This window comes from Ruditapes philippinarum, unplaced genomic scaffold (assembly GCF_026571515.1).
Source record: "Ruditapes philippinarum isolate M1 unplaced genomic scaffold, ASM2657151v2 ctg550_1_1_1_1, whole genome shotgun sequence".
Classification (NCBI taxonomy): Eukaryota; Metazoa; Mollusca; class Bivalvia; order Venerida; family Veneridae; genus Ruditapes; species Ruditapes philippinarum.
The window spans coordinates 309051-332491 of record NW_026854566.1 but is presented as its reverse complement, the minus strand read 5'-3'; the positions used below and the strand labels follow the sequence as shown (position 1 = coordinate 332491).

The following is a 23441-nucleotide window of genomic DNA, read 5'->3' as shown; positions in this document are numbered from 1 at the left end:
CAGTCAAATGTGACGAAATAGGTGAAAAGTTACATCTTATACATGTATATACTGAAGGTTTTAAGATGGAATAAAAACACTCATCTTGCGTTTCAAGCATGGTGAAATTTGTCTCAATGAATTATCTATTTATCACCCTGTACATAAAATGTGAATTGAATATAGATCTATATTTCACTATTGCTTAACTTCCAAGTTTTAACTTTTCAGGGCAAAACTTATATTGTTGACATCCTATTCTGTTTTTAACATGACTTCTTTAATACAGTAAATGCGAAAAAGGGATCATAAACATAGACTTTATTATAAATGTATAATTTTTCACTCAAATTAATCAGGGGAAATACGGTCAAATACCTCCTACCCGTAGCATTGGAGTGAAAATAGTTCATTTTATACTCTTACAACAATTCTTTAAATGGCTAATTTTTCCCTCCATATTAAATAAATTGGTATTCAATATCCAGCCAATATCATTCTAATAGCCTGGTAAAACCACAGAATTCCAATAAAATGCATGATATTTCTGTCACATTCTGTACCAAAATTATAATTCCCTAAAGGCCATCCCCAATTATTTCCAATCCTTTTTCTATCCCCTAAATCTAAAATTGCCATGACAACATGCTACAGACGGTCCCCTCTTGAACTGAGACAATCAGATGGTGGGGATGAATTACCCCCATAATTAAGCGGCCAGTTAATTAAAACTAATGGAATTTTCTGGTTAATATGTTTACTCAATTGCACTTCTACCAGGTTTTTGACAAAACTCATTTAGTTCTGCACAGAATTTATTCCATTGTTTAAAAGAAAATCCCACAGTCTTTGAAATGCAATCTGGAACAGCCTAATTTTTAATCATTTGGTGTGTCTCTTGGAAGAATTGTTTAAAGAGCAATCTGACAACAAAGAATTTATCCCTAACCATTAAACATAAATAGACTGGGGCATGAGATTTCTCCCTTCACCCAAGTTAGGAAGAAAAGGCATCATATTGACAAGCTATGCATTGTCATATTATTTCTTTTTTGTTATTTGCATATCTTACAATATTGAATAAATGCTTAGTCATTGTGAGGGATCTCTATATTAAAGCAGCATCTCCCAAGATTCACGCTAAAATTCATGAATGTATTTAATAAAAGTAAAATATTGTGAAGTGATTTACATATATAATCCATGTAAATTACCAAAAGGAGGTCAAATTATGCAAAAAATACTCAGTTACTGCATTAGTCATGCACTAAAAATATGGTGATAAATATTGCAAAATCAGTCATTAATAACAATTATAACATGTGAATAATTACTTGAATCTTGAATCTTTTTTCTTTTCCTTAAAATCTTAGTACATTTTTCTCAAGTTTGATGTTCTTGAAACATATTGGCTCGTCTGGAAGCATGCAGTCTTAAAAATATTATTAAGTTTTATAATAATAGCACCATTTACACTCGAAACATAGTCATTGTGAGCCCCCTGTTGGCAGAGGCTAGTAGTAAAATGTCAGGCCCGCCCACACACTTGCACAGTCTTGCCTGATCCTACACAAATTTCTGCTTAACTTTAGCATTTTTATACTAAAACCACTAAGAATAGCAACATACCATTCAATAATAAAAGCAGGGAAAGTCCACTAAACAAAAATAGTGGTGATAGGGTAATAGAAGATATTTTTACATACTAGTACTAGGGAAACATTACATATTTTTTATAATTATGAAATGAAAAGCACCTGTAATTTATAAATAACAATAGTTCCCAGTGTTCTCACAATTATATGAATTGGCACCAAAAAAAAAAAACCATTGCAAATTGCCAAAAAAAAACAGTTAAATTATCATATTTTTTTGCCTAGCCTCATTCATAAGAGAACAACAACATAACAAACATTTCTAAGGCCACATTTCTGATCTTCCATCACTGGATAATTATTTTTTTACCATACCGATGCCAATCAAATTAAGTCAACCTATTCTGATGTAGAAAACACAATGCTGATGATGAGTAATTGGCCCTCCTAGTGCAAGTAGAAAATATATTCTTCTCTGTGAATCAACTGCCATACTTTACACAGTGACTTGATCTTTGATTATGTTAGAACAATTCTCACTAGAATACAATGACTGCATATACTAGTAATCATTTAAAAGTGCAGTAACAGGATGTAGGAAGTTTATCTTTTTTTTATTTTGTTTGGTTTTTCAGATCACCAACATAGTTTAGGTCATATGGTGCCGAAACAGAATAGATGATTTTAGCTTACCTCGGGTGTTACAAAGTTAAAGCAACACCAGGGGTCAAAACTACCTCACCTGCTGGAGCTAAGAGATGCATAGTCTCCAATAATTTGAGCCCATTTAGTCGACCTGATACCTTTAACAATTAATACAGTTATAGTGAAAATTACTATTTTGTATGATTGTACAAATACTATTTTGCTTACATTTTGCCATGACAAATAATTTCACATTCAGTGCTACTATGCTCAGATGATATCATATCATAAAACATTTAACATGCTCTTAAACCATTTTTAAAATAATATTATTTAAGTCATGTTTGCACTCTCTAAAGAAGGAAAAATAATTTGTTTTTGCCTGCTTAAGATGTACTGTTAAGTAAAAATTTTCGTCTTTATTTCACTTTTTTGTAAGACATTCTAACAGCAAGTATATTTTTACTTTTGAAGTAAAAATATAAAAAAAACTTCACTTTCTCAACACAAGTGGACTAGTTACCCCTCCCCCCCACCCTTTCATCTTCCATTCTTTCTTCTCAAAGTAACCTTTTGTCTTGTTTTTTTTTTTTTTTGTTTTTTTTTTTTTTGGGGGGGGGGGAGGGTTTTGTTGTGTTTTTTTTTTATAATAACTAACCGATCAAAATTTTTAGGTAAAGTACTGAGAATTTATTACCTACTGTATACTAGCCTATAATTATGAACTTATGCCGGAAATACATGTTATGCATGCAAGGGGCATTAAGGTTAATCCCAACCGTAATGAGTATGCCTTAAAAGTGTCAGAAAATGAAACCCAAAGAGAAGTAAAAAGAAAGTAGAAAATTTTATAGATTTATCCAAATCTTGTTCATTGATTGAAATCAACTCTAAAACCAGTTGCTACAATGACATCCATCAATCGGTCAAACAGAAATACTGCCCATGGCAATATATAAATGTATTAACTCGATAATTCCAGAACTTGTTGCAATTCTTACGTATCACATTGAAAATTAAGAACCACATAAGACAGTTTTCCCAAGAGCCTCTGATGTCGGAAATAATACAGAATCATCCCAAATGCAGACACTTTGTTGTCCAATATCAATTTCATGCTGGAAATTGAGGAGGACTTTTTTGTCCTATTTTATTCTAATTACATTGAAGACAGTGGTAGCCTGATAAATAATTCACAGCAGGAATGTTCAAAATGTCCCCTATGGCTACACACTAGACTGTTTCTGATCTGACAACAGCATGTGGAATGCTTTGTTTAGACTGGGCAACATTGTAATGTTAACAGCACTGTCACATGAAGGTTAACCATTTTTGTTGTTGTTTTTTATTGTTTCAATTCCTATTATTTTTTTATTTAAAACATCATCTCACATTGCTGTGGAAATATGATTCATAGTCTCATTTGTTTAACCTTTAGCCTGTGCTGTTTGATCATGGTCTGCATTGTTCGCTACTCAGTCAGTTCTAGCTTTAAAGTTTGTCCTCAAAATGTTTTGTCTAGATAGAAAGATGGACAAGTCCATTTAAGACATTAAATGAGGTAAGGATTAATTCTTTGAGCATGATTATAATATTAAACAGACATAAGCCATCTGTATGCAAACCAAATGTTTGTAAATGCAGGCTGTAAGAATCCTATAAAACACCATTTACAGTAAATACTCCATCTCTTTATTCTGGTGGGTTTGCAGCAACAAGGGGATAGTGAGAGGGGTATGAGTTTTTACCTTCTTTCCTAATGACTTTATCATTTTGCAGCAATTTAACATGAAATGACAAAGTAAGTTTATAAAAGAGATGTGTTATATGGTATGGTACGCTCAACTGTAATTATATTTATCTTTCATGGAGGATAGTGCCAGAGATAAGGAAATTTTCTATTCTTGAAGTATGTTAATCATTCTTTATGATGAATAGATGCAAGTGCTAAACTATATTTCCTTTTCAATATGATAAAGTTACGTTTCTTTTTCTGCCAAAGTGAAAATGCACAAAACTATCTCTACCACCCATGGATTTTCTAGCCTAAAGTAAAAGGTTCCTATCAAAATATGATTAGATTTCATTGGGTTAAAAAGAGAGAAGGAAATGTTATGTTTTCTTCACTGTCTGACAGATTTATTTATATCTCATTTGTTTATCACATTTCATAGAAAATTTATCTCACTCTTGTCTTACATCATGATAATTCACCCCAAGTTAAAATTCTTATTTTAAGGACAGCATGTCTAGATAATATCTAACACTGGAGGTTTTTTTGGCAAACTATCATTTTTGACTAAGAGTACAAAAAATGTGTCAGAAGCTTTCCAAGTGATTTTGTTTTGCTTAAGACCTAAGATTTGTTTGACTGTTAATATTGGAGCCCTCTAGAGCACAGTGGATAAGCAAATTTGTTTTTGCAAGAAAGGTACAAGGGTAAAAAATTAATAGGCTCCCAATATAGAAAGGCAATCGAAAAACATGGTACACATTGAATTGTATAGACTAGCACAAAATGGTACTGTGATTTCATTTATAAGAGGGGAAAATTACGTTGCTGATTAGGACCATCTGACTGTAGGTCATCCATACAGTATATACGATTTCCTGGAGTACTGGGCACAGGGTCTTATAATCCAGGGTCACAATCCCTGCCATTTCCTGTGGAAAGCAGGGCTAGTGTTAACAATTTCCTGACATTTCCCCTGTAATAACTTACTTGTTTCTTGTGTCCAGCATTGTCATCAAAGCTTCTATTATTGTGTTTGTTCTGTTTTGAAGGTGTGACGTTTTCATCTTCCAGTACATTAAGGGCAGGTTCACTCCCTCTACGAACAGTTAGACCAGAACCTGAACAAAATACATTATAATGTAATGATGAAAAAATACAGGCTAGCCTGCACATCCATGCAGTCTGACATAAGGCTCTAAACTGTTCACTAACTTGAGATTTCTAACTTGATTTCCCCCAAAACATTTCTCTCTTTATTTTTAGTATGGTTTTATGTTGCACTCACACAGTGGTCATATGGCGACATTCCAGTTTCTACTGGCGGAAGAAGACCATAGGTACACCTTTGTGCAATATTTCAGACACAGACAGCCACCCTGTAGAACCATGAACCTTGAATAAGCTTGCTTGATAGCTTTCTCACATGAGAAAATACAAAGATGCTGGTGCAGCTTGAATCTACAGATGCCCCTCCAAAAATAAAATATGAAAGTTGATCCAAGAAGGAAATTTAAAGTTTACCATTTTATGCTTTTGGACATTAGTGAAGTTTCTTTCACTCAGAATAAATTCTAAGAAAAGTGTGTCATTGACTAATATTTATGTCTGCATGTTCATTTGAACTGCCATCAATGTCTTACATGACCTGAATTCAATGTCTATTTTAAATAATTTTACATTTAGAAATTTCAATGCTGTCACAAGGGTTTTATATTATCTATATCAAACTATATCACTCACTATTCTATACAAGACAAGATTTTTACCTGAACTTATATCTATGTCTGTAACAATCACATCATTCTGGCTGTCGAAAGAGTACCCTCGATGATGATTAGGTTTGTGATTGGCTAATTCCGCAGCAAATATATCGGGACTCCCGGTTCCCGTCGAACTAACACTTTGCCCATCCCCACCATTATGATGAGAACGGGGACCACCCTGTTCCTCAAAATCCGCTATAAGCTGTAACGAAAAAAAATACTGCACAAGGAAAAGATGATTCAGAAAAATGAAGAAGTTCTTTTCAAGCAATGGCCAAAAGTGAATGTTTTTCACTGACATAATTGACAATGCAATACAGGTTCATTCCAGACCTGGGACTTGTTTTAATAGATTTTTACAGCAACAGTTTCATGCACATGAAAGAATAAAAAACGCTTGCACGGCTCCAACCTGCAGCAGTGAAAGGCAAGTGGTGTGAAGTCATCAACCTTAGTACCACTCATCCACAGACACCCCAATGACCTTGACAATTTAAAATTCACAGTGGATCTTAAAACCACTTGTTACCTAATGCACTAGAAAAATAATATAAATGCACTACATATATCGCAGTAAGTACGGTACTTCAATTCAATTTTCTTTAAACTAACAATTAACCTAGAAATTGCATGTTCAACACTCATTTTAAAACCTATCCAAAACAATTCTATTCATTATTTACACAGTCAGGCTGTTGCTGTAATAAGACAGTATGCTTTTCTCTCTATATAAACATATTATACACATTTTTTGTCAATGGAAATTTATACAAGTTTCAAAGAAATTTATAAATTGAAGGAAAATTGACTTTTCTATAATGCAGTCATAGTGTGACATGCAGATTCAAAACTGAATATTTCTATAAAGAATAAGATACATAAACATGTAAAAAAGGTAAAAAAAATAACAACACCATAACAGTTCTGGAAATTCCAACCAACATCTCTATTCAATTTATACAAATTTATCTCTGTTTGATTATGTTGGAAGCTATAAGCTTATTGAAACAGCCTTGAATCCATTCTTGGAACAAACCATTATTTAGCAATGAGTTTACAGTCTCATGTTTACAATCTGAACATAAGAATTGAACCCACATCACCAGCAATACTTAAGTTACTTGCCTGAAATGGTAACCACTGGGCCACACCACCACTTGAAATTGGTATTCAATACCAATAGATTTCCACTAACAGAATTACACTAATTGAAATTAGATTTAATGTGGTGGGGAGAACAATATACATGTAGTGTAAATAGATACTATTGTGCCGGGGAATGATAATGCCAGAGAAATTCAGTTATCAAGTTACATTGTACTGATAGTTCTGTGTACCAGCTTGGTAAAGTGACTGACAATTCTATATATCTGACAATTTTATATATATAACTGGTAATTCTATTTAACTGACAGGAAATTTGCTTCTGACTTAATGCCATATCTGAAAACTGAATAAATCTTCACCAAATGTCATTTTTGACAGATCTCAGGGTGGGGTTGGTAATTTTACCAACATTTGCTTATTAAAAGTAAGAGTAACTTACGACAACTTCATTATTTTATACATCTACTAAACACTAAAACAAAAACAGTTATGATAGGTAAAAAGTTGAAGTACATTTCAACTTGCATTGCCCTTTATACTGACTTCTTTTAAATGAATTTTCTACCAATTGTGTACTCTTTTGACAAATTGTAAAATTTTGCATTAGTGGAAAGTATTGACCACAACCATAATTTTGCATAATTTCTGTAAGTACATGACCTTTTTAAATTTTACCTTTCTTTGCGGTAGCCAGTGCCTGGCTACTTCCCCAAGCCTAAAAACTATCTCCCCCCACCCCTCCTCCCAAAATTAATAATTGTCTAAAATTCCCCTCCTGGCAAAGATTTCCCATTTAAAATGCAAGTTAAATATCAGAGTAAAACATTAAAAAAACGTTTTTCATGTACAAGGAGTATGAATGTAGCAGTGCCTATAAACAAAGACTTTAATTAAAGCAGGGCATTTAAACAAAGATTTCAACTGTAGCAGGGCTTTAAACAACAAGAGAGACACTAAGAGGTATTTAAACAAGGAATAAGTACAAGGTGTATAACTGAGATAGTTAAAGAAGGCCTTTAAAGAAGGAGGTATTTCTTTATTGAATCATTGATCTGTCAGATATTTAAACATCTGGTACTGTACACACTTAAACTTCAATAAAACAGTAAGCGGTAGCACGGTAAAATGGTAAGGGGCGATAGTAAAAACCTTCATTAAATGTCCCTACATACACATTTTGTTAATTTCCAAATTATTTACCTACTTTATGAGATATATATATCAATACATACTGCCAGTAAAAAGTGAATGTTACACATGTATTCACTTTTTTGTAACAAATAGAAATTACCATGTTCTTTGAATGTATGAAATTGAAGTCTTTGAATTCAAAAAACAATCGGGTGGAGAAAAAAATCTGCTTATTCCTGAAGATAAGCCAGTATTGGTATTTGAGTACTTTGTAAGGATAGATGAAATGAGGAAAACAATAACTGATCTTTCCATTCCATCCTCAACAACCCCCCCTATGCTGGAGCTCACCCAGACTATACCCATGCCCCTCCAACACAGTGACATGAGTTAAAATATCCCTTTTTATCCCTCCCCAAGTGTTTGCAAACCTGGGAGTAGATTGAGAGGTTTGTTACCAATGTCTGGCCTAGTGCCTTCTTAGAAAAGTCATCCAAGAATGCACTGTCACCTAAGATTGCACTATATTAATAAACATATTACACTATACATAATTATACAGATTAAAACTATAATACCTGTTCCCTATCATCGACCACATCACACAGTGTATCATCAGGATCAAGGATCGAGTCTTCATTGACGGTCCTTACAGTGTGTACGCTGACCCAATAATCTGTCGACTGTAATAAACAAAACAAAAAGAATGATTATTTGACATCATTAAGTAAGCCTCCATCTACATGTATAACAATGAATTGTAGAATAGAGTGCTTCCATCTAAAAGTTGCACTGTATGCAAAATGCTTCAAATTGCTTCAGAAACACCCTGCAAAATGTTATGAATAAGTTTATTAAATAAAAACATTATTATACATGTAGCACTTCACTAATTATTAGATAAATTCTGTTTTATGTGTATATCATAAAATATATCAGATAAAATGCTCTTTACAAGAATATTGTTTGATAAATCAGATAAATTTGGTTTTTACATGTGAATTAAAAACTATTGTCATATATCAGATAAATTTGCCTTTTACATGTTATCATGCAAGTATCAGATAAATGTGTATGTTTTTTGCATGTGTACAATAACATGTATTATCAAATATCAGATAAATTTTACATGCAAATCATTATTCTTCAAACAATATCCATGATTTATATTGATAGATTATGTTTCAGTTTAGATCAACACGAGTCCATAGGCATAGCATATACCGGTACTTCATTGACTTGGTTTGAACACCAACCCGGTAAAAGATGTCTGACTAGCTGACACAATCATACCCATGGGAAATTTACAGTTTTACTATATTTGTTCATGTATATATATGTTAATGCATTTTTCATATTCAAAAAATAAACAAAACATTATAATGACTGTTTGAATATAAGTTAATAATGCTTTTATCTACATAAGAAAATGTCAAAATGAAATTACCTGGTTAATGAGGAACCAGGTAATTGGGAGGGGAATAAACAATTTTATATTTCATTCAAGATTTTTTTTTAACACTTAAACTTTAAAATCAAATCCATGCTTCTTATAATAGTTAATTGGTTACATAAAAATAGCTGCAGAAATTTGATAAAATCTTTTAAAACACGAACCATATGTCTTCTATCTGATGTATCCATTCAAGTTTATACCAGTATAACTACCAAGAAATCAGTGGGGAAAAAAGAACATTTCATCAACAGATAAGACTTTATCTAAACACAGGTAAGCTCTTTAATTAAATATAATCAGAAAAACAGCACATGGAACCATTTACAATCTCTTAGAAAGAACTTTTTTTACAAGAACTGCATACATTTATTAGCATCAATACTGCACTAAAGAGTTCAGACTGGAAATTTTTTTTTCAGAATTTCCTTGAGAAATCATGTTAAACTCTTCAACAGCCATATATTTTAAAACTTTATTGATGAACTTTTTTTTACTCAAAAAAGCTTCATTTTAAGCTACATTGTACATGAACAAATTCTGCATCATTAATTTCCAAATATACATGTACCACATGTATGGCTCAGGTGGTAAAAAGCTCAAATAGCTCAGGTGGCAAATGGCTCAAGTAGCTCAGGTGGCAAATGGCCATTAAAGCCTTGAGAAAGCATATTAAAACAAGCAATAATCTGGACGTCACATATAGAGCTTTAAATTATTGGGGAAACTGCAGGTCAAAACATAGTGTACTTAAACATTTATCCTGATAATTTCACTTTTTACTTGCATTCATATAGATAATAATATTATCTTCAGAACCGATTTTTTTATATTCTTGCGATTAATAAGATGGTTTGCCTTTGATGCTGCCTTAATTATTTAATAGCGTAATTGTAATACTACAAATGAGACTAAGTTTTGTATACACAGTCACAGTCAGCTGATTAATTTAAGTTTTTTTCCAGAATTTTTTATATTCAAAGTACCAAGTTTTAATTGCTCTGAACCTACAAATAGCAACTTTCTTAAAAACTAAGCGTTAGTCTTTTAAAATATTGTACTGTAAAGTTGACCAATACTGTGACATCACTTTGTATGTGTCAATTATTGCATCCTTTTGCAACATTTTTTTATCAATCTAGAAGATGTAGATGTTATCTTTCAATATGAATGTATCATTTTTATCATAATAAAACATGACAGCTGTTATTTTGAAGATGGTTCTACGGTCCCTCCAGCTCTTCATGCATGTCTTCTTAAAGATAACAACTGCTGACTCATCTTGGAGGGGTTTTATTTAACCCTTTCTACCCTAAATAATCTTGAATGGACTTTTGGAAAAAAAATCATTTTAGGTTAAAACTTCTAAATATGTTCTGTCCTATGTTTATTTGTTAACATGTCATGTCTGGGAGTTATAACTTATTTCTAGCATGAGTAGCCTGGATGGAACCACCCACATTCTACAAGCCTAAGCCAAGGCAAAATAATTTCCAGTCACGAAAGTTTCCACTCACAAAAGAAATTCAATGTCCCTGGTGCAAATCAAACCCACAATGGTGAGGGGCAAGTGGCTGACTCATGAATTATAATCGTAAACAATATGTTAATCAAGGTAACCGTACACACAAAATTTCTATGAGGGGGTGTGGCTGGGAGTAACTGGAAAACATTTTTATGACAGCTTAAGTAGGTTTGGGTAAACTTTATATCTTTCTTCATCACAAACATCAAAACTTAAATATAACATGATTCAGCCAAAGTTAAATGTATTGAACATTTCTATTACCCTAAACAATGGGCAATCCTATAATTATTTCACCATTATCTGAAACCTGGTCATTTTCCCCACTTGAAATGTTATTCAAATCTTTACACTGTTTGAGTGATGAGTCATGTACATTTTGGGGTCATCATCAAAGTTCAATTGTGTATATTGATTTATCAGATTTTAAATCTACTGCCCCATGGCTTAAATCAATTGTCATTCGAACTTAAAAGTTAATGTATGTACATAAAATTCACAAATTTTCGTAATTCAAATTTACATCAAACATTGAAATTTGTGTTCAAACCGTTACTAAATTTTATTACTTTAATTTGAAATCACCTGAAGGGGATGTATTTATGTTTAATCAGTTAGCATAAATTTAATTTATGATTGAATGAACTTGCAAAAATTTTTGCTGTTCTCAAGAAAATAATTGACTTCAGATCTAACACTGTCATTCAGACAGTGTGATCTGGTTTTCAACTTGGAATGAATAATTAATTTAACAATACATTATGCTTTGGTGATACTGACATTATGTGACAGAATGGAAAAAAATCTTTTTGTACATGTAGTGACAAATTGGCTTGCTTACATGTACATGACATTAGGTTCTATACTGTTGGCAACATCAATAAAATGCACTGGTAGGAAGTCAAAATTTCTCTGCCAGTCTGCACTTTCAGGCTGAACCTGTAGCAGGTCAATGTTTTGGTTATATTTTTTGCACCAAAAATTGCATGGGACATTGTCATTCACACACGGTTTTTCACGCACTGCAGGAAACAATTTCAAATGGACAGTGAATCTTAGCCATTTGATTTTGGTTGTCTGCCCAACAACACAAGATGAACGAAAGTTTGTCAGAATGTCTCAAAGTCAAAACTCTTCTGTACTCAGTCTCTCTAAATACAGAAGCCCCACAATATCCAAAACTAAATGATAGTTGATCTACATGTACATGTATACATGTACTGTTACAAAAAACTGTATTGGTATATTGTAACAATTGTAATGGCAAATGTGACAAAGATGATAAAAAGAGCTTTGAAAAAAAAACTTAAAATTATTTTTACACCAACGGCAAATCACTTGGTTGGGTAAAAATTTTAACATGAAATCTTGTCATTTTTCTTATCGTCTATGTCAGAATTCATAATGTTTGTGTTGTGTAATCAAATTAAATCTTTATAATGCAGCTAACTCTGACACATGAAGATTTAGGCAACTACATTATTACATAGGTATGTGGTAATGCTACATAACTATATAAACATTATACTCCTACACAATGTTTTATTGACAGTCATAAACTACTAAAATTATACACAATTGGTGACAATAATATGTCATAAAATTTCCTTTAATTATTAACCCAGTTTGAAAACTTTTGTAGTTTTTTTTGGCCACATATATCAATCAAGTTAATAAATTTTGTCATTTCATCTGATTGAAAGTAAAGCTAAATAAAACATTAAGTTACTTATTAATATAATTTAAATTGGATTGTAAATTGCTTTGACCTCTGAATATTGATAAAAATTTGTATAGTCATACATGTATATATAGATATCCTAATTTTCAGGTAAGTATCTCAAAGCAACTATATATATATATTATCTTTCTAAAATTATTTCTGATTTATTTAGAACTTACATGTATATATAACAATGTACGAATTTATGCAAGTTTAAAAATTTTGACATTTGTGTGATATTAGCAACCAATTTTATATGAACTGACAAAATCTGCAGTTGATGAATATTCCAGATATTTTTCATTTTTTTGTAACATGCTTCACTGTGTTTCATATTGAGCCGCTTATAATTACTTTTAGAATAACTACTGAAGAAATATAACCCAAATTAAGCATTTAAACAACTTACAACTAACTAACTTGTTCTCTCAATCTCATCAATGAGAGAAAAAAAAACACTTATTAAAATATTTAACTATTAAAATTACTACATTTACTGAAGTATAACCCAAAATAAGCATTTAACCTACCAACTATACCTTATTAACTTGTACTTTCATCAATGAGAAAAAAATACTTAAAATTACTACAGTCATGTATTGAAGTACATGTATAACCCAAAAAATAACTATTCAAAAGCCCAACTACATTTGTATTTAACAAGAAAAATAAAACTTTTTTAATAAACTGATAATGCGTAAAACCAATATCAACAGATGGCTGTCAATAAAATATGTCAATATGACACGTAAATCACTGACATGGAATGCTCGTCTTCCACAACCTAAATATATAAACAAACTAATAACTAATATCAAATCTCTCACATTTTTTGATACAATACTCATAAATATATCAAAACTTTAATGTTTTATTTTCCTGTTCGTTTTCATACAATGTATCTGTGTAAAATTTAACAAGTTTAACTGTACATCTGTCACAAGCCTGCATATCATATTTTGTACTTATATAATATCAATACTATAATATTTAAGTTTAAAGTTTAACATTCATAAATTTATGATGTATTAGTGAACCTTTAGGAGTCATTTACACCTGATTTTGGCTTACAAGTGACTTTGAAAATATAAATAAAAACTTTTTCCTTTGTTACCTATATTATGTGATTTAGAATGTCAAACATTTTGCGGTCTCTGAATCCCAAATTTTGGAACTTATTTTTTCATGGAAGCCCTGATGTACTTTAAATATAAAACTGACTGTAAACAACATTTTTTTTTGAGAAAAAAATCTGCATGAATTGTAGTTTAGATTTTATTTGGTTGTGCAATCAAATAGCATTTAAAGAGCTTGTTATCAAAACAGTTGTTGTATATAAAAATATGTATACATAAAATTACATTGTATAAAGTTTACAACCATTTTGCTGGTACATTAGAAGTAAACATTGAAATATTAAAGTTGAACTACGGAACATTAGATTTCTTATATAATTATGTGTGTTTAAGGTTCCAAGAAATTATTGTGATTTTAAACTGCTGCTTGCAGAGCATATAATTTTTTAAGTACTATATGTTTTTAATTCCAAGTAATTATAGAGATTCCATGAATTCTTATGTAATCGGAACTACAGTTTAATCAAATGAGTCACAGACATGTTTATTTTATATTATACATGTATATAATTCTAAGAGTAACTGAATGATTACTTTTCTTATTCTTTTGTATGATAAAAAATAATTCTTCTACATGTATGCAACATGTGCCATATGTACATTAAAATTAGTAATAAAACTATGTGTAATACAATTACTATAACTACAGGTAATATAGCTTAAGCTCATAGTGACACTTTCCAAAACTTTCATTTAAAATTCTATTAAAGATAATAATAGTTCAACTTATCACCTGCCTGTATATACTATAAAATTATATTTACAACCTTGTAAAACTTTCCTTGTGTATAAATATGTCCAGCATTCATCAATTTATAGGTAAACATGAGGATTTATTAGAGCAAATTATCATAAAATGATAACTGTTTATATGTCCAGACATAAACAAATATTTACTAAGCTGTGTTTACAATCTGAGCAAACCCTGATAAAAGTAACAATTACACTATTAAAGTGCCATAGCACTATAGTCTATTACAACTCTTGAAAATTTTAATGTCCTAAATTTGTAACTTTAAGGGCTTTTTTTATTTTGAGTTTTGAGATTAATTTGGACTTTAGAGTACAATACTTTATTTCCCAATCCTATCAGAACTTCAGAAGTATAGTTCCATTCTGAAACAATAACTGTATATGGTACTTTTTCGACTTTAATTTCCATTTTAGATAACATAAGTAGTTAAGTGTAAGAATACTTGGTGAGTTAATGATCAAATTGAGGCATCATGTATCTCCTTACAAGGCTTACATATTATGAATATTGTGATACCAGTCCTAAATAAACAAAACTAAATATTATTCACAAGTTAATTGTAACCACTGCCCTCCACACAGTGATCAGCCAAGAATTCAGCTTTTTCATCTTCGGTAGTCAAAATATTTTGACATGCCAAAGCTAGATTCCATGATATTTTTGTAGAGGGGAGATATTGCCCAAACACAAAATAGAAGAATATCTCAATTTGCAACTTATAATTAGTTGGAGTATTGGGCTAGTCTATAAAGCCCTATCTTGCAGAGATGTATCGAAACCATCAGGCAATTCAGATATTAAAAGTCCCACTAAAAGCTCAAGCAATGCAAGTTTGGGTGCCAAAACAAAATCAATGCATTGACCTAGCAAAACGGAGCTCGGTATAAGAAGGTATCAAGAACCTCAAAATAAAGCGGCTCAAGAACCACCAAAAAAAAAGCGGCTCAAGAACCACAAAATAAAGTGGCTCAAGAACCACAAAATAAAAGCGGCTCAAGAACCACAAAATAAAGCGTCACAAGACACGCAGAATTAAGGAGTTCTAGGTTACAACTGGCAGACCCTAACCCTTAGTCTCAATATTGAGACTGCCAGACGGTCTGACTGACCGATTTTACAATCTGATATTACAAAGATGTCTGTCTTTTACGAAGGGTGACCATTATCTATATAATAAAAAGCCCTAAAGCGCACAATTTGTTGGACTAGCAGACCCTGTACTTTATGTTATGTTTTTGAAATTTTAATGGAATGTTGGTACTTTTTTATATTTAATATATTTGGTAACATTAAATTTTGTAAGCTTTAATCCAAAGTTCCAAACAAATAAATCTAATATAGTTAATTCAATTCTGTATCAGATACTTACTTTTCCTATTGCTTTCTTGTACCGTGTTATAGCCTTCTCTATTAATTCACGGACCAGCAGTTCACCATCACCACAAGGAACTAGCACTTTAACTTTATCGAAGCAAACAGTCACCTTCATGGGCATGGTTTTTACAAATTCACATCTTTATTCCAGATGTGAACTAAACTTAGGGATTCTTATGCTGTTCTGAAAATTATTCCACCTTTTTAGTTTTTACTCCTTTACTTTTACAATTTTATTTGTTTAATCCAGATTCCAGTTTGCTTGAAAATAAATATTCTAGGGTTTTTCTGCCAAGTTAGACATTATCCAATATTGAATTACTGAACAGAAATAACTGAATAATATGTAAAAACAAAATCTATTTTGAAAAAAAATAAACAAATAACGGTAACTCTTGTCAGCAAATACTTCCTGACTGTACACAGGTGATAATCCCAAAGAATAGTAACACGAAATCAAACACAGTAAGCCATGAATGTTATAATATTCAGTATAATAAAATCAACAAACACAATAGGAAATATGTGTGTACTCCGTTAAGAAAATGAATCTCGTAGGAACAGAACTTTTTAAACTCCCATCCAATCTGGGTCACTCTCTTGTTTACGCACTAATGGAAATACCAAAGGACTTCCGCATGAATACAGGTAGCCTCGTTTTGGAAATAACAAGAGGTGTATTTCTGGCTCGAATAACTCCACTTTTAAACAATCAGTTAAATGTGCTCTACTAAACACAATTTGTTATTTTTGTTTTACGGCGCACCAACAAAATTTAAAGCAGAAGTTTATTGTTTTTTTTAACAGTTAATTACTGTACTTGAGTCTTGACGCGTTGGTCACTATAAACAGGAAATGGCAAGGAAATTGACGGGACGCAAGAATCGCTACACAATTTTTTTCCAAAACTGGACGAGCACCTGTGAATTGCTACGGTTAATAAACCACGGATTGTGCGGCATACTTTGATGTCTGAATCGGGTCTACTCATTTTGATCAACTCATTAAATATTAAAAAAAAGTATTTGAACACTTTTTCATTTTTTGAGAGACATGTGCTATATTTTTTATAATAAAAACCATTAGATCTTGAGCTACATCATGCAGTATGTAGATGAGTTGCTATTTTATGTATCTTTACCTGTTCTTATCTTGTAAATAAACTTTGAAAATAAATTTCAGCTAAGTGATTAATTAATAGATATCAACTTTGCCTGTGTTACAAACACAGTGGCTTTTAGACCACATTAATTGGCCACCAATGTAACAGTGTAGAATTACTACAACTTTTGGCGTAGGTTTGTAAAATTGATTGAATATGATATCATATTATGAAGAAAATGCAATATTTTCACGATTGGCGTAGCCACGAGTGAAAATATCATAGCTGGTGTTCACGAATGAAATATATTTCATATTTTTTGAACACAATAGGAAATATGTGTGTACTCCGTTAAGAAAATGAATCTCGTAGGAACAGAACTTTTTAAACTCCCATCCAATCTGGGTCACTCTCTTGTTTACGCACTAATGGAAATACCAAAGGACTTCCGCATGAATACAGGTAGCCTCGTTTTGGAAATAACAAGAGGTGTATTTCTGGCTCGAATAACTCCACTTTTAAACAATCAGTTAAATGTGCTCTACTAAACACAATTTGTTATTTTTGTTTTACGGCGCACCAACACAATTTAAAGCAGAAGTTTATATTGTTTTTTTTAACAGTTGATTACTTGAGTCTTGACGCGTTGGTCACTACAGTACAGTATAGACAGGAAATGGCAAGGAAATTGACGGGACGCAAGAATCGCTACACAATTTTTTCCCAAAACTGGACGAGCACCTGTGAATTGCTACGGTTAATAATCCACGGATTGTGCGGCATATTTTGATGTCTGAATCGGGTCTACTCATTTTGATCAACTCATTAAATATTAAAAAAAAGTATTTGAACACTATTTCATTTTTTGAGAGACATGTGCTATATTTTTTATAATAAAAACCATTAGATCTTGAGCTACATCATGCAGTATGTAGATGAGTTGCTATTTTATGTATCTTTACCTGTTCTTATCTTGTAAATAAACTTTGAAAATAAATTTCAGCTAAGTGATTAATTAATAGATATCAACTTTGCCTGTGTTACAAACACAGTGGCTTTTAGACCACATTAATTGGCCACCAATGTAACAGTGTAGAATTGCTACAACTTTTGGCGTAGGTTTGTAAAATTGATTGAATATGATATCATATTATGAAGAAAATGCAATATTTTCACGATTGGCGTAGCCACGAGTGAAAATATCATAGCTGGTGTTCACGAATGAAATATATTTCAATCTTGTATTTCAATGTAAAACAAATAAATTTTCTTTTTATTTCATGCTTTTAAAGTGATTTTAAATATATTTAACTGATTTTGCCGCGTAACGTCGTGCATTCTCCTTTATGACGTCATCACATCATGACGCCACATCATCAATTTTGAAATATAGTTCTGTTAAACTTTCTCTTATTTTGTTACATTTTTAACATGATGTTGATGACGTCCACTTTCTTTTCTAAAAGAAGCAAAATTTAGGTATGACGGCATTAAATTTGGCCTGTTATTCCATTTAGTTATGATATTCTTTTCATCCGCATTCAGATATATAGTCCGGCTACAGTGAAAATTATACTTTATAAATTTCACTATTTGTTTATCAGAATTTATTTCATGCTTTCCAGTGTTTTATTGTAATATATCAGATGATTATATTCTGATAAACCACTAGTGAAATTTATAAAATATAATTTTCACTGTAGCCGGACTATATCTGAATGCGGATGAAAAGAGAATATAACTAATGAATAACGGCAGGAAAAATCGTCAGGTAAATTTTTTAGAAGAAGTGATGTACACAAATCATTTAATGTAAGCAATTAGAGAAATTAAAAATTATTCAAAATTATATACGTCATGATGTATTGACGTCCAAGAGATGCGAGTTAGCAATCAGTAAAATACTAAAATCATTTAAAGCAAAATAAAGAATTTTGTTAAACACCAGCTATTATATTTTCACTAAAATATTGCATCTGGTGTTCACTCAGTGAAATTATATTTCAATCTTACATGCAAATCTATATAATCATCTGATATATTATAGTAAAACACTGTAAAGCATGAAATAAAAGTTAATCAAACATACATAAATACAACAATACAACGATTTCAGAGCGTTGCAAATAAAAATCATTTAAAGTAAATGAATGAAATGAAAATAATTTTACCTTGGCGTTTTAATAACTTAATAATAAGATATTTTCTATTAAAAGAATTATTAGATAAACAGATAGCATTGATGTAATATTAAGAAGACTTAGTATACTTATACTTGTAAGAGAATAAAGACAATTAAGTTGATTTGGAGAAGAAATGTTTGCGGGAATTTGGAAAAAAGGGAAATGTTAAAAACCAATGTAAAACTTCTTTTATTTTTTATATAACGTAAATCATAATTGGACATACAAAAACAAATTACAAAATTGCACGCGATACGGACATAGTTGCATTGTTTTGCACGTTTTTCTTGAATTTTCGCTAAGCGTACCTGACGGAACTATTTGGTACAATACAATACACGTACGTCAATAGCAGACGATAACAGACGCCACGGTGACAAACGACAACTGACGCATGCGCGGACATTAAGTATACTTTTTCGCGCCTAATTGACCAACAGTGCACGGCAAAATGAACAATTAATATAACAAATAAATTGACCCGTAACACGTGCATTGTTCTAGACTAATGCACGATTCGAGTTCAAATGCGCAGGAATAAGTATCTGGACAGGCCAAAAGGCCTGAGTGATTATTTACAAAACATTTGAACGATAATCATTATTATCCTATGCAAGAAATTTTAATATCTCTTTCCATTCTAACATGCTAACTGTAAAAAACAGTTAATAAAAACATGTTTCAGCTACATTAAGCGTACAAATAATTTTCCTGACGTCATTTGTTTTATTGACGTAATATACAGTGAGGATTCGTTTTCATGCTATGCATTTACAAAACACTTTATTGTCCCAGTCTGACTAAAATTCAGATATACTTATTTATTGCTTAGTATTATTTAGGAGATCTATTATATATATATACATTAACATTCTTGAAAACTTTTGAGAGACGATTCATTCTGTTTGTTTCATGTACATGCAATGTGTTTTTTAGCCGAGGTATCCTATCAATAATCATTTCACATAGCATTAAATTTTTATGATTTCTAAGAATTTCTTTACAAGCGTTTTTAAGTGCATTTTTAGATTTCGTAAAAAAACGCAAGTTTTTTTTTTTTGTTATCAGGATAAACCTTGATTGCATCTCATTAGCAATACTTTTATGATCGCGAGTCATTAATTTTGATGTCAATGGAAAGAAAAATAGATATGTGAGAAATGCAGATTATGCATGATTGTGTCTTTTAGTGAGAGGTATAGTTAAAATTAAAGAATCTATCATACATTAACACTTACAAATCCTTCAAAATAAAAACAAAAATCTTCTTTTTTCTTGCTTTTCCTCTTCTTTTCCAGCATGATCTTACATTTAATTTCCGTGCCCTCTTCAATTCAGGTATAGTTTCATGGTGAAAAGGTCGCGTTTTTACAAAATTGCTCATAATCACCTAAAATTTGTTTATTTTGAGCTACTTTTTAACTAGTCAAAGCATTTGACAAGAAAATTTACTGTTAGCATTATATCGCGAAAATAAACTTTGACTAAGCTTAGACTAAACACGTTAATTATAATAAGGACAGAAGACAAAAAAAAGAGAAATTTTATAACTTGAATTCGGTAATGCCTGTCAATAAATTCTACAAAAAATAATGAAAATTAGTAGTGTGACAAACGAAGGGGAACAACTGACGTAAACTTAACATAACAAATATTTTAGCAGTTACCTCCCTTTGATATTTATGATTATATAAAGAACAGTAAGAAATGCATGATAAATGAAAAAGCTTAGAATGCTTAATTAACTGATTTTCTACTTCTTTTATAAAAAAAAAACTAAATTTAAAATAAAAATATATTTATTTATAAATACTTTTTTTGTCTTCGTATCTTCGTTTTTATATTTTAATGTGTTTGAAAACAGACAGACAGAACAATGAGAAGTTTAATTGACATACATGTGTATTATTATGTGAAAAGTGTTACATACTAGAGTACACTCTTCACAAGACATATTTTGTATACTTGTATGACTAAGTTAAATTTAATGGACTTTATAAAAAGAAAATAATTGAGCACACATATGCAGTGGCACTGGGAGATAAAGATGAAACATTTAAGTTTTGTCTTCCTCTTCTTCAGCTGTCATGAAACCAATGATAAGAATCGAGGTCTGAGATCAGTTGTCAAGGATAAATTTATACAATGAAATTTCTACACTTAATGATAATTAATTGACCAATATTTGAAGAAAAAAGTTATAACGTATGTGAGCGGTTTATAATTTAAACATGATTTATCAATTATAAAAATACCGTTTCTTAAATAATTGCTTTTCATGTGATTATTCCTGGCTGTGTCTGGCAACAAAAACCATATATTAAAATCTTTACGTCCAATTTATATATTTGTATAAAACTTACAAAAATTCTCATTCATGTATAATGCAAAAATCTTTCGGAAAAAAGGCAACAATAAAACATGTTTGGCGCAACATCGAGAGAAAAAACCCATTTCAATCAGAACTAAAAGTGGCCGATTGGTTAAGGTCATTGGCTTCAAACCATTTGCTCTCTCATTGCTGTATTGTCGAACTCCACCGGCGACTTTGGATTCTGTCATGAGGAAACTATCCACCTAGCTTATGAAACGTCGGTGGTTCTATCAGATGCCCGTTCGTGCCAGGAGAGACACCGGAGGCCTTCTTGCACAAATTAAGCTGGAGAGTCGCCACGTGACCTTTGCAGTGTTGGTGCGTAAAACTCAACAAAAAATCTGTTCTAGAACGCAGTTAAGTCCAAATAAATATAGTGTCAATCTTATACCATAACCACTTTTAAATTTGGAAATTATTCAATTGAACGTGCTCCAGGAATGACGTTACCTCGAGGTCTTATGGCTATAAGCATGCTAAATGCTTGTATAACCGCACGGGAAGTTGTACGACAATTTCTGAAATTCACGAACGAGTCGCCGGATGTAAAGATATGCCACGTTCGGCGTGCCCACGAAATTCAACAGTAGTGGTGGTGTTGGTAGTTTTCACTCCGGATCACGGCAGTAAGCCACACTGAATTTACCAGAGCACAGTTCAACCACCGCATCGTTCCTGGGCAGGCTGTCAAGCAGTTTACCAGTACTAGTTGCCTTCACTTTCGCAAGGAACTGAAACTTCTGTACATGCCAGAGCAGAGGTACAGTGCGAATGACCGTAGAAAGGATTTCATGATCAATAACAACGAAAGTGACCTGCGCCGTCCGGGAATCGAACCCGGGTTCGAAAATCAACGTTGGCAGAATACCGTTATATTGTTGTGACGTCACGGCGAAATTGATTTATATCCTGTCGCATGTTGGCTAATAACATCAGAAATGCTACAGACACTAGAATTTGTGACAGGACAGTGTGCAATAGACTTCACGCTGCCAGACTCCATGGACGGTGTGCACTTCTAGTTCAGCTCTAGTGCACTAGAAGTGCACAAGGGTGGGAAGTTTAGTGTGAACTCAACTGTAGATATCTATATGTCTCTGATATTAACACATTTGTTACCGAACGCTACCATTTTCGGCTGACACCCTCTATTTAATTCTTTGATTAAATCATCTTAATATTCCTTACTGGTTCTGGCTATAATTAAAATAAAAAGGTCCGAAAAACTGCTATGAAAATTTGAATAAAGTAAGAAAATGCCTATATTCTAATTAAAGAGTAAAGTAAAAGAGCAACATTGCAAACATGGTTATGCTGGACAGGTACCTAACTTTGTAAGATTTTATATGTTAAAAGGTGCCATTTAGGGCCGAAAACTGCTTGGAAACCAATATCTTTCATACAGTTTGTTTAGCAGCATTAAATAAATGACAAAATAAATGAACTTAATAAAGAAAAAGATAAAATTCACATAATCTTAAAAAAAACAAACCCAAGACTAGCTAAATGTAATAAAAGAAATAACAGCCAACCCAGCCTTTTGATTGATTGCTTGATTGATTGACTGATTGATTGATTTATCATTAAATGTCTCATTTTAATTATTATTCCAATGCCACGATTTCACTCATATATTACAATGGAACAGTATTACTGGGATATAGATCTATGTGGGATATTATCATTGTCATTAATAGCATTATCCAGAAGAGTTTTCCGACAAAAGACGAGAGCTGTCAAAGAACATGTGCAGATGTCTAGTAAACGGTTGCAATTTGTTAAAAATTATTCACAAAGCATAAGTTAAGTGCCAATCACTGTTCATTAAGAATCATTTTGACAATGTCTTGTCTTGTCCCGTC

The 23441-nt window shown here is 31.7% G+C and overlaps 1 protein-coding gene across 1 annotated transcript in view; it reads right to left on the bottom strand.

Moving 5' to 3' along the window:
• The window catches only part of LOC132740482 (partitioning defective 3 homolog), a 63509-nt gene extending 46974 nt beyond the window's left edge, over positions 1-16535 (bottom strand). The window contains exons 1-4 of the mRNA XM_060728388.1: positions 15916-16535; positions 8534-8638; positions 5721-5919; positions 4942-5072 (exon numbers count right to left, since the gene is read on the bottom strand). Coding sequence (XP_060584371.1) covers positions 4942-5072; positions 5721-5919; positions 8534-8638; positions 15916-16041 — 561 coding nt within the window. The 5' untranslated portion in view covers positions 16042-16535. The remainder of the gene's footprint in view (positions 1-4941; positions 5073-5720; positions 5920-8533; positions 8639-15915) is intronic.
• Between the last annotated feature and the right edge of the window lie 6906 nt (positions 16536-23441).